Here is a 15,516-nt window from a genome sequence, read left to right on the forward strand (position 1 = left end):
GGAACCACAAAAGATCCCAGATTGCCAAAGCAACTTTTAAGAAGAAAAGAAAAGCTGGAGGTATCACAATTCCAGACTTCAAGTTATATTACAAAGCTGTAGTAATCAAAATAATATAGTACTGGCACAAAAATAGACACACAGATCAATGTAACAGGATAGAAAACCCATAAAGGAACCCACAACTATATGTTCAATTAATTTTTGAGAAAGCAGGGAAGAATATCTAGTAGGCAAGACAGTGTCTTCAACAAATGGTGCTAGGAAAACTGGTCAGCTACATGCAAAAGAATGAAACTGGACCACTTTCTTACACCATACACAAAAATAAATTCAAAGTGCATTAAAGATCTAAATATGAGAACTGAAACCATAAAAATTCCAGAAGAGAGCACAGGCAGTAATGTCTCTGACATTGGCCCTAGCAACATTTTTTCTAGATATGTCTTCCAAGATTAGGGAAATAAAAGCAAAAATTAACTACTGGGACTACATCAAAATAAAAAGCTTCTGCACAGTGAAGGAAACAACCCACAAAACTAAAAGGCAACCTACTGGGAGAAGATATTTGCAAATGACATATCTGATAAAGGGTTAGTATCCAAAATATATAAAGAACTTATATAAATTAACACCCAAAAAACAAACAATCCAATTAAAAATTGAGCACAAGAAATGAACAGACATTTCTCCAAAGAAGATAACCACATCACCAACAGACATATGAAATGATGCTTAACATCACTCATCATCAGGGAAATGCAAATCAAAACTACAATGAGATACCACCTCACATTTGTCAGAATAACTAAAATCAAAAACACAAGAAGAAACAACAAGTGTTGGCAAAGATGTGGAGAAAATGGAACCCTCTTGCATTGTTGGTGAGAATGCAAACTGGTGAAGCCACTGTGGAAAACATCATGGAGGTTCCTCAAAAAGTTAAAAATAGTACCACCCTACGATCCAGCAATAGCACTACTAGGTATTTACCCCCCAAAAAGGCAAGGGTACTGATAAAAGGGATCCTTACACCCCTATGTTTATAGCAGCATTATTTACAGTAGCCAAATTATGGAAGTAGCCCAAGCATCCATTGATAGATGAATGGATAAAGAAGTGGTATATATATATACAATGGTATATTATTCAGCCATAAAAAGGAATGAAATCTTGCCATTCTCAATGACATGGATGGAGCTAGTGAGTATAATGCTAAGTGAAATAAGTCAGACAAAGATAAATGCCATATGATTTCACTCATGTGTGGAATTTAAGAAATAAAACAAACAAGCAAAGGAAAGATTGAGAGAGAGAGAGGCAAACCAAGAAACAGACACTTAGCTAGAGACCATACTGATGGTTATCAGAGGGGAGGTGGTGGAGGGATGGGTGAAATGGGGAATGTGATAAGGAGCACACTTGCTGTGATGAGCACTGGGAGATGTATGGAATTGTTGAATCACTGTATTGTATGCCTGAAACTAATATAACACTACATGTTAACTATACTGAAATTAAAATAAAAATTTTAAAAATTTAAAAATGTTAAAAAATAGTATGTCTTCAGAGCAGTGGTTCCCAAGTCTGTCTACACGTTGAAATCATCAAATGTACCGATGTCTGCATTCTACTACTACAGATTGTAATTTGATCTGAGGATATGGTCTAGGCTTTTCAACCTTTAAAATTCCAATGTGCAGACAAGTTCAGGTGCCCTGGCTCAAAGTTTTGTTGTGAAGGATTTAAAGCTCACAGAATACATAGTTTACCTTCCCTGCAAGTGTTGGTTCACCAAGAAGGGGACTGGTAAGTGAGATAATGTGTCAAGTTCAAGACGGCCTAGAAATCTTATCTGGGTCTCAGTTTCCTCATCTGTAAAATTGGAATAACTCCATTTAGGCTACAAAATTGACATGTTTTGTAAGCCATAAAGTACTTCCCAACAGCTTTTGTACATACTCCATTTCACTTCACACTCCACTCCTCACTGCCTTTTACAACAGGGCTCAAGGTAATTTTTCTGACCTTCACTGGTACTGCAAAAAGTGAGGGTAGTAGGAAGTTGGCAAGCCTGGAAGATTTCCTGACAAGAAGGCAGTACAGGGCCTAACTATCCCAGGAGGTGTCTAGAGATACAAACCATTCCTCACAAGCAACTCCAAAGTCCCAAGTGTAAGTGAGCCCCAGAGCATCACATGGTCAATGCAGGGCCCACCTACACTGGAAAAATTGGCCTGGAGCTGTGGAAAGGGCATAGGTGATTAAGACAGTCTTATGCCCTTGGGCAGTTATTCTCCTTTTTCAATTCCATTGGCCCCTCTCTAAAATGAGGATGGTCATATCCACTTTCCATAGGACTGAAATGAGGATGAAATAAGACCAAGGATTGGAAGGTGGTCTACAGAATGGAAATTACAGTGTAGTATCTTATAGCCACCCACTCACACCACAACAAAAAATCAAATAACAGAGAAGTCTTCCTAAATTTTATTGGCACTGAAATAGAACATGGGTTGAGCATAAACCCCTCCAAAAACAATTTTTAAAAACCCCAAAAATACACACAAAAAACTGAATACAAAATATAACCTTTCTCCCCAGCCTCCCTGTGGGTGCATTATTGCCCTTAAGGCAGCTAGATTGCCCCACAATTCCAGGTTTGAATTTAGCCAATATAGGGCATATCATCAAGAGACTGTCAATATAATTCACAGCAATGCACATAAGACTCCCCAAAGTCAGGCAGGATGGAGTCAGGGAGGGATTGAAGCCAAGAGCTTTGGGCTAGGAGCACTGCATGGAGGAACAGTATGACCCTTTGGGGACTTAACTCTGGGGAGAAGGGAAAATAAAAAGAACAATAAAACCAAATACCAAGTACTTTAAGAATGAACTGTATGACCTATAGTGACAGGTGACATCACTAATACTGAAAGCTTCTTACAATAATGTTTCTGGCAAAATATTATTTTATAATATAGTATATGCTTCCCAGGTGTGGGGATGGTAAGGAAATGAAGCCAAAATGATCCTGCCTCAAAACTAATATCTTCTAAGGGTGCATTAGCAAGAAACACAGAAATCGATATTGAATTAGATGCCACTAGAATATATAATACTGGTAGAAAAAAAAGAGCACACATGAAATAGAGAAGAGGAGGAGGTTGCTCCTGTGTTGAGAGAAGGGGGTTAGAGTGTAGAAGGGACCAGGCCAGAGCCCCCAACAGCTCTCTGAAGCCCAGTGTGTACTTTTCCCCCCATTGGCAAGAGTCCTGGATAGAGCTGGCTAGGTTTTGGGGTAACCATCCCTACTATTCTAATTGGAGGGAATTTGGGGATTAGAATGAGGAGTGGCAGGTCCCAAGAAGGGAGGAACCCAGAATAATAGTAAGGGATACCTCTGCCCATAGAGCTCACTTGAAATAAGCCTAGGCTCCCATAAGGCATTGGGGGAGGATCTTCTAAACAGCCTTGCCTGAATAGAATGGCCGATAGCCTTCTAAGATGTTGGTGAAGTCTCTTAAAGGTACTGTCTCCTCCAATCTCACTGTGGGGAAAAACCGAATTCCTGAACTCAGGGATAAGACTTGTAAGAATTTTGTAACAGGTCCATTCTGGGAGGTATAGAGAAGAATGACTGAACATCTTTTTCATTTCCAATCATTATGAAGCCTAAATAACTCTAGAAGAAATGGACATAGGAAGGTGTAATCCTTGGTCGGTTTGATACCCTAGAGCATATACCCAGAGCCCTGCCTCCTTCTGTAAACCTTGTGATGCTCCAATTCTGCAAATCACAGGACCCTGAAAAGGAAGGCAGCTGTGGGGCAGGGATGGGGGCTAGTTTTCAACCTACACCACACTTAAGTCCTACAGAGCAGTAAATGTGGGGGTATTTCCCCAGTCAAGTGGGAAGTGCCTCTGAGCTACAGAAGTGGTCTCTTCTAGTAATCTAGATTAAAATGAGAGAGGGAAAAGAGGGTCCAATTGGCACCATAGTGGGCCATTTATTTGCCCAAGGAAGTGAGTGAAGGCTGAGGGGCTAGGTTTGGTCCCATAGGGGCACTGAAGGCTTGGCATGACTCCAGGGCTGCTCTAGTTAGTGGCTTCAGCACAGTGTGAGTTAGGCAAGATTATAGGAGTGTGGGGGCAAGGAAGAAGGGAGGAGGGGTCCCTAGAGGCTGGGTGACCATTACATGGACTCAAATTCATCAATACGCTGCTTGGTATTGCCCTGCCGGATTTGACGCAGGGTCTTGTATTTGTCTCGGCCAAGTCGCATGTTCTCAGCATGGATCATGTCATTGGCAGTCTTCTTGGACTCATCGCGGGCATTGGCCAGTTCTGAAGTGAGGGCCTGTGAGGGTGTAAGGGGATGAGAGGTTAATGGCTTGCTCTCCCTTTACCCCCTTATTTAACCAGATTCATCAGATTCATTCTTTCTCTCTCTCTCCCTCTCTCTCTCTCTCTGCACACACACATACCCCCTCACTGCTCTCTTTCTGCACACAAACACATACACCTATTTTTGAGGGCCATTTTCAGCCCTGTTGGGAATGTGGTGGGGCAAGAACAAAACAAAACCCCCCACAAACTTAGGGGACCAATGGCAGCTATTCTCTGAGAGTAGAACAATGTATCAAAGATTCAGGTAGACATTGGGTCAGGGTATTTTCTGAATATAAGAGATAAATGGAGTGTGGGGCAAAAAACAAAAGGAAGAGGTGGCCCAAGGTCTGATTGATAAGTGATGGGTGCCTATCCTTAAACTCTCATTAGAGAAAGGCTCAGACTTTCATACTCCACTGAGACAGGCTCCTCTACCTAACCCCATGATGACCTAGGGAATGCACATGGTATCTTTGACCCTCCGGCCCTGCCAGGATACCTTCAGGTGCTTCTGCACACGCTCATTCTTCTCTGCCTCAGTGGTACGTTCCTCCTCACTTCGATCCTTGGCCATGGCATCAGCCCGCAGGTCAGCACTGGCCTCTGCCCCATTCTCATCCTGCTCATCCTGCTCATTCTCCGCCGGCTCAGCTACATGAGGTGTACTCATAGCAGTCTTCAGCTCAGCACGGGTCTTCTCCAAGTCTTCTTGTACCATCTGAGCCTGTCCAGTAACAGAGGGCAAGAAGAACCAGCAGTCAGATCAGGCTAACTTGTGGCATCCTACAAGTGCATAGAATGGCTCAGCAGGAGGCAGGCACCAGGTAGGCCAAGTCACTTTGTCTGCCTTTAGTTTCTGCACCTGTACTATAGGAACAATCTACCAACTTCCCTGGTGTATTGGAGAATTCTGGGAAGTATCTGAGAAAGCCTCGAGCTCCTTCTCCCATGATGCCTGCTGTCAAGGAAGGATAGAAGGAGTAAGGAGCCCAAATCTGAGGAATCTAAGGTACCCTCTTTCATAATGCTTTTACTCTGGGCATTGTGTCTCACCTTCTGCTGCCATTCCACAGCCTCACTTTCCTTCTTCTGTCGGGCCATCTCCAGCTGGGAGATTCGAGCTGTCAACTCTGCCATTTCCAAGGCCTATGGATAAATTGGAAGCTTGTGAGAGCTGAGCCTTCTGGTCCTCAGGACCTAGGTATCTTCAACCCCAGTTCCCCTGGGGAACCAATAGGAAACTTTCTGTTCCACTTGCTTGCTGTGCTGGAGGTTCTTTTTACCACACCTCCTCCAGGAAGCCTGGAAGACCACTCCTATTCTCAGATCTACTATTCTTATTAACTCCAAATCATTTCGTTAGAAGTCAGAGATCCACTCCTAGACTACAGACCTCCTGAACACAAACATGTCATTTCTCTCTTCCTCATCTCTCTCTCTTTCTCTTTCTCTCTCTTCCCCCCCTTTCCCTCTCTCCCTCTCCCTCTCTTTCTCTTGTGCATGCACTGTTGCCCACTGCATATTTAGGGCCTTTGTAAAGATTTGGAAATCACCGTGTCACTGCCTGAAGTGCCAGACTCTTTCCTGTTTTCCTAGAATGCTCCACTAAGACTCCTCCCAGGACAAGTATAGGAAAGACACTATAGTGTCACAAGGCAATCTAAACAAGGGAAAAAACTTAGGCACACACCTTGGACACATCTATCTCCTAGAGGAAGCTTTCCCCTGCTAATTAGGTCTTAGTTCCTGCATTCACACTCCAAACAGTAGAGGGAAAGAACATATATGAAGGAATTTGGGACACAGGTTCTTGGCTCTTGAGTCACAGAAGTAAATAAAGATGAAAGTAAGGATGCTCACCCTCTTCCCCTGAAAAGTGCACAGACACATAGTTTTACATACGATTTTAGTGAACAAATCCTTCAAAGAGAGGCAAAAATGGGTTCTCATCCTTACTCAGCCACACTGTGTGATCTTTGACAAGTCTCTTAAACCTCCCTGAGTCCTAATTTCCTTATCTGGGCATAGTATCCCATGTGGGTTAATCCTGTAGGATTACTGGGAGAGGAAATAAGAAAGTAAGGGGAAAGGAAAAGTTGCTAGCATAGCTTTTAACACACAGTAGGTACTCAATTAAGTGTAAATTCCTTTGCTTCTTTCATCTCTCCCTTTCCTTTGTCAGGTCATCAGCTCAGATCCCCAAGGGCTAAGAAAGTAGAATAAAAGTAAGGGTTAGGGAAGACTGCAAAGCTTTCTGGGCCACATCAGTGACTTTGCAGCTTGCTTCTGAATAAGCTATCTGCTGGGGGCCTGTTGACTGGCACCCTACTGGAAGGAGCCAGCCCTGCAGGCAGGGGCAACTGTGAATAGGTAGACAGACAGGGAAGAAAATTCAGGTACCACAATCCTAGCCCATTTTGTAGCTTTACCAGCTGTTCCTGAGTCTTCTTCTGATCCCGGGAGGCCTGCAACAGGGCTTCCTTGGCCTCTTCTGCTTCTTGACGCTCTTTGGCCAGTTTTTCAGCCTCACTCTGGGCACGCTTCCGCTCCTGTTCAAGCTCCAGAGCCCTGCGGGTCTGTTCTTCTAGTTCTGGAAAGAAAAGAAGGGGGAAAGGTGGTGAAACATGCAGACATGGAAGGAACACTTAGTTTCCTTCCTGGAAATGCTTCACCCCAGGGCACAGCTGGCAGAAAGCTCTGGGCACTCTTCCTTTTGCCCCAACTTTCATCTATCTGTAGCCACATATGGATTATATAGCCTGAGTCTGCAGCTCAGGCAGGAAAACCCAGTCTCCAAGGTGACTGACTCTAAGCCTCACCCTGTTGAGCCTTCTTAGTCTGTTCCTCAATTTGCTTCAGCCTCTCCATCAGTTCCTCCTTTTCCCGTTCAATCTTCTCCTTCTCCTTTTCTGCCATCTCACGCTTCTTCTTCTCATTTTCCAGCAAAGCACTAAGAAAAGAGAAAGGGATGGAATAGGTCACATGGAAAGGCCCTAAGGCTCCCTGGCCCTGGACCCTCAGCCCCGACCCATCCAACATACTTAGAGCCTGTGAGTTGTGACCACGCTCCCGTATCTCCACATCCTGTCCTTACATCATAGCCCCACATGGGTCAGTACACTCAGGACCCTGTCATTTGTCCCAGAGTCATGAGATCCAACCTGAACTCCCAGCTCTACTACTCACCAGTGGGTAACCAGTGGGTAAACTTAGCTATGTCACTTCTTTGCTCTTGTTCTCAGTACCCCTATCTGTAAAATGGTCTAATAAGTCCTGCCCTGTCTACTGTGCTTCAAGCCCAGCCATCTGGGTATCAGTCCTCAGGCCTAACTCTGCAGGCCCTCTGAAGCCCAGCTCTAGGCTCTTTTTTCCCAGAATTTGTTGCAAATCTAGAACAAGTATTCACTTTTTCTTGCCCCAATACCTCTTCCAGGAGGTTGCCTTTTCACCCTAGGTTAGGTGTCTTTTCTTTCTCTGAGCCCTCAGAATACTTGGCCTATCTTTCTCCCCATCCCTCTTCTTTATTATTTTTCTCCACAGCACTTCCTAAGCATCTCACATACTGTATAATTTGCTTATTTGTTCTGTCTCTTCCCACTAGAATGTCAGCTTCCTGATAGCAGGGATTTTTGTCTGTTTTTATTTTTCACTGCTCAATAAATATTTATTGAGTGAAAAAATGATACAACACTTGTACCTTGAACAGTTATGTATATATTATTTTTCCTCTTTCTCCAACCAGACTGTGAGGTCCTTGAGGGCAAGGTTCCTGCCAGATCCGGCTCTGTAACCTATCCCCAATCTCAGTAAAATTTTTCTGAATAAATAAGGACGTTGAGTGTCTAACTTCTCAAACTTTTCTAGCCTACTAGATTTAGAAGCCTCCTGAGGTTCCAAACTCTTTATGACAGTACCTACTAGTACCTACTAGAACAGGGCTCTCAAACCTTAATGTGCATAGGAATCACCTGGGATCTTATTTTTTAAATAACTTATTGAGGTGAAATTCACATAATAGGAACCACTGTAAAGCAAACAATTTGGTGGCATTTAGTACATTCACAATGTTGTATATTCACCACCTCTATCTAGTTCCAAAACGTTTTCATCACTCCAAAGCAAAACCACATACCCATTAAATGGGTTTCTTCCTATCTCTCCTCCCCATAACCCCTAATAACCACCAACCTGCATTCTGCCTCTACACATTTATCTATTTTGGATATTTCATATAAATGGAATCATATGGTATATGAAATTTTGTGTATGGTTTAACTTAGCATAATGTTATAGAGGTTCATTCACATTGTAATATGTATCAGTACTTCATTCCTTTTAATGGCTGAATAATATTCCATTGTACTCAATGTATTCAATGTGTTTATCCATTCATCTGTTGGACATTTGGGCTGTTTCTACCTTATGGCTATTGTAAATAGCACTGCTATGAACACTTGTGTACATGTACTCTTTTCAATTATATTGAAAATAGACCTAGGAGTGGAATTGTGGGATCATATGGTAATTCTATGTTTAACTTTTTAAGAAACCACCAAACTATTTTCCATAGTAGCTGAAACATTTCCACCAGCAATGTGCATGAGTTCCAATTTTTCCACATCCTTGACAACAGCTATTATTTTCTGTATTTATTTATTATATCCATATTAGTGAGTTATCAAGTGATATCTCACTGTAGTTTGGATTTGCATTTCCCTGATGACTAGGGATGTTTTCACATGCCTGCTGGCCATTTGCATAACTTCTTTGGAGAATTGATCACCTAGGATCTTAAGCAGATTCTGAATCAGCAGGTCTGGAGTAGGGTGTCAGATTCTGCCTTTCTAATAAGTTCCCAAGTTGCTGTTGCTGTTGCTGTTGCTGAGCCTTGCTACACTTTCAGTAGCAAGGGGGTTACAAAGTATAAGGGCTTCATAAGGAAAATTCTGTTGGCTCTTCCCAATTCCACTCAGAAATCCCCAGAGTCCATGTTTAAATGTGCATGGAGCTTTCTGCTAATGCCACTACACTGGTCAGATAGCCCGGAGCAACCCAGAATCTATCTAGAAGAGCAATGGCATGAGGGTCAGAGACAATGTGGAACTATGAAATACCCCTCCCTCCTCTGAGCCTCTGAAATCCTAGGCTTCTGATGCCTGCTTCCTGGGGAAGAGGATGCCTGAGACTTCATGGAGGAGGTGATAACCCTGTACAGCTCCCTCTCCCCCCATCCAGGATGGTTTCATGTCTTTCCTTTATCAATCTTGACGCTTTTGAGAAGCTTCTTTGCCCAAGCCTCCGCCTCCATTCTAGTTCCACAGAACCTACCGTTCCATCTGTTTCTGGTGCTTCTCCTCCCGGGCCTGTGCCTTCATCTGCTGTACCTCAATGGTGTCAGGCTTGCGACGGCGCATGTATAGCTCATGGTTCCCCATGCACAGGGCCAAGATACGCTTGTTAATCCGCAGCCGGGGAGCATAGAAGACAAAGTCCTGATGGGAAACCAACAATCAAAATGAGATTGGAGGGACAGATGAAGGTGAACTTCTGCCTTTTGAAAGCACTGGAAGGGTTATTTAGCCCAGTTTTCTCATGTTACAGATAGGAAGATTAATTATCAGAGTGGTGAAGTGAGTTGCCCATGGTAACACAGCAGACTAGTGGCAAACCGGGGACTAGAACCCAGGCTTCTTGACTCTGAAACCAGTGCTCTTTTCACCAAACCACAATTTCTTTCAACCTTTGCTTATGAAAGCATCACATCCTAAAATATCCTCAATCTAACTGAAAGATAGGAACTGAATCTATCTGCTAATTAGGGATCCTGTTAAATCTCAGGGGCCTCTCTTAGAGGCCCAATAATCCCTGCATAATATACTGGTATGTACAGTATGGGGGGCAGGACTGTTTCTGTAACCTCCTAAAAGCATATCCTAGACATAGCCCCTTAAATCATTTTTGGAATAAGGCAAGTTGTATATATATACATAAATACATAAATCTGAACATTGATTGTCCTGGCTGTCATTTTTAAAAATAAGCCCTTGATCTCAGCTGGCTTTGTTACTTACCTTTTTCCAACGAAAGTTGAACACAGCAGCAATTAAAAAAAAAAAAAAAAAAAGAAAGAAAAAGAAAAACCACACACACACACAAGAAAATCTAGTTTGTTTGTTACTATAAATACCACTGGACCAAGGTTACCAACTAATTGGCTAACCACCAGTTCCTCTGCCATGGAACCCAAACTACTACTCTTTCATATGGCTTAGTGTGCAGTGGACGGAGCACAGGCTCTAGAGGTCAAATAATGTATATATAAACCCCAGATTTACCATTTTTAGCAGTGTGATCTTGGGCAAATCACTCCAATTCTTTGAACCTTAATTTCCACAGTTATCAAACAGGTATGCTACGACCTACCTGACAGTGTTGTTGAGGGTTAAACAAGATAACATTATATATATTATATATATATATATAGTGCCTATATATATATATATAGTGCCTAGCAGCAGAAGTTCAGAGACCTTACAGCTGGAGAAGAATTGTTGAGGCTTCATGAGAAGGGTCTGTCTCAGCATGGCCTTTGATCCTTGTTGGACATGAGGTACACCAAAAGACAAGACCCTTTTCTGTTTTCTATCCTACTCTCAATCACTTCCCAGTCTTACCAACCACAGGCAACTGAGTAGGTGAAAAGTGTGGTGAGCATGTTAGAGGAATGACTGGACCCAAAGCCCTTCCTTGTTCTTGGGTTGCTCTGGAGATAAGTCTTGAGAGGACAGCAGCAAAGTTATACCAAAAAGCAGGTTTGGAAGATCATCTTTGGATCTGGACTTCTGGCTTTGTCTTTTCTCCACAATTAAAAATAAATCAAGTACAAGAACAGTTTCACTTTCTGGAGCCTAGAGGCTTTAACAAATAAGATGCACTCTCTGTTTCCACCCCACAGCAACAGGACAGCAGAAGACAGTGGTGGAGAGGCTGTGGCTCTCCCTCAGCTATGCTTCTCCTAACACACAGGTAGCAGGGTGGCACCAGCTACAGGATGTCTCCTGGTCATGTCTTGTCATCAATATCCCCTTCCAGTGCCAATCTCCTTTTGTGCCTCCTATTCCCAGTCCCCGCACACACAAACACAAAAAAAAGCCAGAAAAATGAGAGAAAGATATAATGACCTGATTGCTCCTAGCATTATCCAGGTCTTGGCAAGTACCTGTCTTGTTCAGTAGGAGGAATCACTTACCGGGGCTTTTTTGTCAATGGGCTTGATGACAAATTTCTTGTCATTGAAAGAAATATTTCTGATTTCACTCCAGGGAAAGCCTATCTTGGGAGTCAGTCTGTAGAGAACAAGAACATTAGGACAAGGGAAAGACAGGAAGGACATAGAGGGTCGGTGGTGTGCCCTCTGTATCCCCAACTTCTTCCTTAAGGAGGTAGATTCATTGTCAGCTCAGCCAGTGTTATCACATGCCACCAGGTCAGTTGCCAGCATTGAGGATGCAAAAAGGACCTCCTGATACCACAACCAACTTACTATTTCTCGTCCCTAACTCTGAGGTTTGTTTTATTGTATTTTTTGTTGAGGCATGGACCTTGTAAAAATCTCTCACAAGAATCTCCAGCCCTATTTTACTGGGACTCTTTCACCTAAGGTTGTAATAGTTGGGGAGAATGTAAACAATGAGCTCCAAGATTCAGAAGTTACATGGAACAATCATTTATTACATTCATCCTCACCAAGAGCAGACCAAGGGAAAAAAAATAAGCAAGTGAGAGAAGTCTGTAGAAAGAGGAACTATAGGCCAAAAAGCATTTAATCATCATATGGGAGTAGGATTAATTACAAATCCTGACAAGGTAGATGCTAGGCTAATGCTGTCCAATAGAAATATAATGAGATTTTAAATTTTCTAATAGCCATATGAAAATAAGTAAAAAAGAAACAGATGGGAGTAACTATAATAACAGTTCATTTAACCCAGTACATCCAAAAGACTATCATTTGAACATGTAAATTAATATTTAAAAAATATCAATGAGACATTCATCATTCTGTTTTTCATACTAAGTCTTCAAAGGCTTGTGTATAGTTTACACTTACAGCATATCTCAGTTTAAGAGTAGCCACATTTCAAGAGCTTAATAGCCACATGTGGCAAGCAACTACCATAGTGGATGGTCAATGCAAGATTTAGAGGCCTGGGAGGTTACGCAATCATTTGGGCTGATCTAAACTAGGTAGAAAAAGGTGGGACCCAGGTGGAACCCAGAGATACAGTCCTACTTCATGAGAAGCCCTAGGTGTCAGAGTGGCCCAAATAAACTAAGAGAACTCTAAGCTATACCTGTCATTCTGCTCATAGATGTTGAGACCTAGGGCATCCACTCCCAGCCACAACTCTGAGCCTTTCTTGTTCTTGATGCTGAAGTAGTTCACACCATACATCTCCAGGTCCTGGGCAATCTTCAGATATTCTAGAACAGCATCCTCCCTAAATAACAGATTTGGGTGGGGGGCGGTTATAGAGGGAAACCTGTGAATCAGACCCAGGGAGATAGCCTACCTACTCTGCACTTCTGACAAGAATCTTGCCATTAGGGGACGGAAAGGGGATAGAAGGTGAGCAGATGATGGAAAATAGAGCACAGCATGACTTTTGTGAAACAAAACCTGCTAACAGGAGCCAAAGATCTGAGGTTCCCAAGGGTAACAAGGGTGGGCTGACCCTCGCTGGCCTCTGGCATGTTAGCTGCAATGAAGCCTCTTACGTTCTTAGCAGAGCCCAGATGGTGTGGTGATGGCAAAATGATAAGATTTGATCCTCAACTAGACAACACCAAATGATCTGCCATGTTTAGAGAGCTCCTTCCACATTTCTTTCTTGGGGAGGAATCCCTGGCACTCTAGAAGCTCCCTAGGGATCCTCAGGTTCCTTTTGTTTCTTTATAGTCAAAACTCTTTGGGCTATCAGTTGCCATCATTCAAAAAAATACAGCTTTATAATGATCCTTAATTGCCTTCTATCTCTAATTTCCCCTATAAATTGCATTCCTATCCCTTTCTCTCCAACATCCTCTAGTGCCCCTAGTCCTTTGCCTCTTTCCACCAGAACCTCTCTCATTCTCCTTGCAAAAGCAGTAGAACCCACAGTTGGTAGGGTGATCTTACCTGAGCATGCCCCGGTGCTCCTCATGCCACACCTGGATCCGCTCCTCCCACTGGTCCTTGTTGAGTTTATGCTGCTCTAGGACCCTGGAAAGACAACAGATAGTAGTTTCAAGCACAAAACCCAAATGCAGGAGTAAAGGGAAGACCACTTAGCTCTCTGACAGGTTGATGCAAAGAAGATATGGAATCAGCCCACTGAGATCATACTGGAAGTAGACTGAAATTATAGCAGGAGGTATTAATTAGACATAGGGAACTGCCTGAGAGGTAGGAGAGATACAAGAATGGGTGGAAAAGAAAGACAGTGGAAACACCTCCCTTTGTAGTTTTAACCAGAAAATCCAATAATATGCTATGATTTCCAAGTAGGACAGTAATGTATCAAGAGTCTGTGCTGACTTGAGGGGCTAAGAGTAGAGATGGGCCTCATGGAGGAGGCATGACTCTGTCTCCTAGATCCTTATGGAACAAATGATCTGTGTTTATGAGAAAATTGCTCAGAGATGAGATTACAGCCTGTAGCTAAAGAACAGAGAACTGAGCCCAAATGGCTTTAGAAGAAACCAACAGGCTCAACCTCCCAGATCTACTAGATCATAAGCAAGACTTGTTTTAAATATGCCATCTCAGACATAAAAGCAGTGACTCAGGTAGAGTTCCAGGGCACAACCATTATCCATAATACCTCCAGTTAAGCTGTTCATATGCTACAGCTCCAATAGGACTGAGGCTCCCAGAATGAAGAACGTTTCCTTCCATCCAAAACCTTATGAAAATGGCCACTGGATGCAGTAACGAAAAACCCAGGGTTAAAAATTCAAAAGACTAGGGGTTCCAGGTCTGGCTCTGCCTCAAACAAGCTGTGGGAGATCTGGCAAGTCAGAGTGAGCACTCTGCTCTATTTCCTTAGCCAGGAAATAAGGATAATGCTTGCCTTATTCATTTTGTGTGTTGTTGTGATGCTAAAACAAAAATAATGAGTGTTTGAGAGCTTTCAGCTTTGAAGTTTATAAAAGCAGAAAGCTCTGTACACTGGTTATTGATATTAAAATACTGTTGGAGCTCCCCCACATCCCTGGCTTGGGTATTTCTCTCTCCCTCCTGTGAACCTCTGATACAAGAGGTCTAAATCAGTGAAAAGGATTGAAAAAAATGGAACCAGGGTGGGAGGAGTCAATCTGTCTCTGGTAATCTATATAAGCACCTGTTTCTAGAGTAATGCAATTCTGTAATCAGGCAAAAGAAGAGAGGGGGAAAAAGCTTTTTATTTTGAGAGTCAGAGAAACAACAGGGTACGGTGCCATATGCAAATGTGTGTCTCTTATACCAACTGCCCCCAAATTTTGAGGTTAGGCTTAAGAAAGCTCCTCTTTTAAGGCTCCCCCCCCCAACACCATAAATTAGCAAAGTAAAAACCAGTATGCATAACATGGTCTTCGGACAGACCCTAGTAGAAAGGAACAGATCTGGCAATCCCTGTATGACAGGGCTTAGTCAGCCACGGACCTTCTTCATGCGAGGGCAGATGACCAAAGGCACCACCTCACCTCTGCGGCAGCAACTTGTCCCCAGCCAAGTAGCCAGACTTGTGGACTTCCTTATTGAAGTCGCCATACTTAGACTGGACAGCATAGGAGGCCAGCAGCACAGCAGTCTCAGGTGGGCAGTAAATATCATCATTGAGAATGCCCTCCTTTACTTGCAGGAAGAACAGGCGCTGTGTGATATCCTGGATCAATTCCTCAGATACATCCTCAGGATAGAACTTGGCCCGGAACTTGAAGAGCAGGGGGCTTTCCTTCCGCACATCCTGGGCAGTCACCTGGGAGCAGCAAGGGTTATGGGCTCTTAAAAAATAGTCTTTGGCTGTCAGGTGGTGAGAGACACTGAAAGGTCATCAAATTTGGGTAATCCCGAAGAGCCAGGTGGCAACTGTTCTGGTAATT

General features: G+C 43.0%; 1 protein-coding gene across 1 annotated transcript in view; it reads right to left on the reverse strand.

Moving 5' to 3' along the window:
• Positions 1 to 2,474: 2,474 nt before the first annotated feature.
• MSN (moesin) overlaps positions 2,475 to 15,516 on the reverse strand; it is a 64,383-nt gene continuing 51,341 nt past the window's right edge. Inside the window, exons 4-13 of the mRNA XM_032393804.1 lie at positions 15,118 to 15,392; positions 13,571 to 13,654; positions 12,747 to 12,893; positions 11,642 to 11,738; positions 9,721 to 9,884; positions 7,212 to 7,342; positions 6,822 to 6,982; positions 5,446 to 5,538; positions 4,892 to 5,116; positions 2,475 to 4,360 (exon numbers count right to left, since the gene is read on the reverse strand). Of these exons, the coding sequence (XP_032249695.1) occupies positions 4,196 to 4,360; positions 4,892 to 5,116; positions 5,446 to 5,538; positions 6,822 to 6,982; positions 7,212 to 7,342; positions 9,721 to 9,884; positions 11,642 to 11,738; positions 12,747 to 12,893; positions 13,571 to 13,654; positions 15,118 to 15,392 (1,542 nt within the window). The 3' untranslated portion in view covers positions 2,475 to 4,195. The remainder of the gene's footprint in view (positions 4,361 to 4,891; positions 5,117 to 5,445; positions 5,539 to 6,821; positions 6,983 to 7,211; positions 7,343 to 9,720; positions 9,885 to 11,641; positions 11,739 to 12,746; positions 12,894 to 13,570; positions 13,655 to 15,117; positions 15,393 to 15,516) is intronic.

The sequence above is a fragment of the Phoca vitulina genome, unplaced genomic scaffold (genome assembly GCF_004348235.1).
Source record: "Phoca vitulina isolate PV1807 unplaced genomic scaffold, GSC_HSeal_1.0 scaffold77, whole genome shotgun sequence".
Taxonomy (NCBI): Eukaryota; Metazoa; Chordata; class Mammalia; order Carnivora; family Phocidae; genus Phoca; species Phoca vitulina.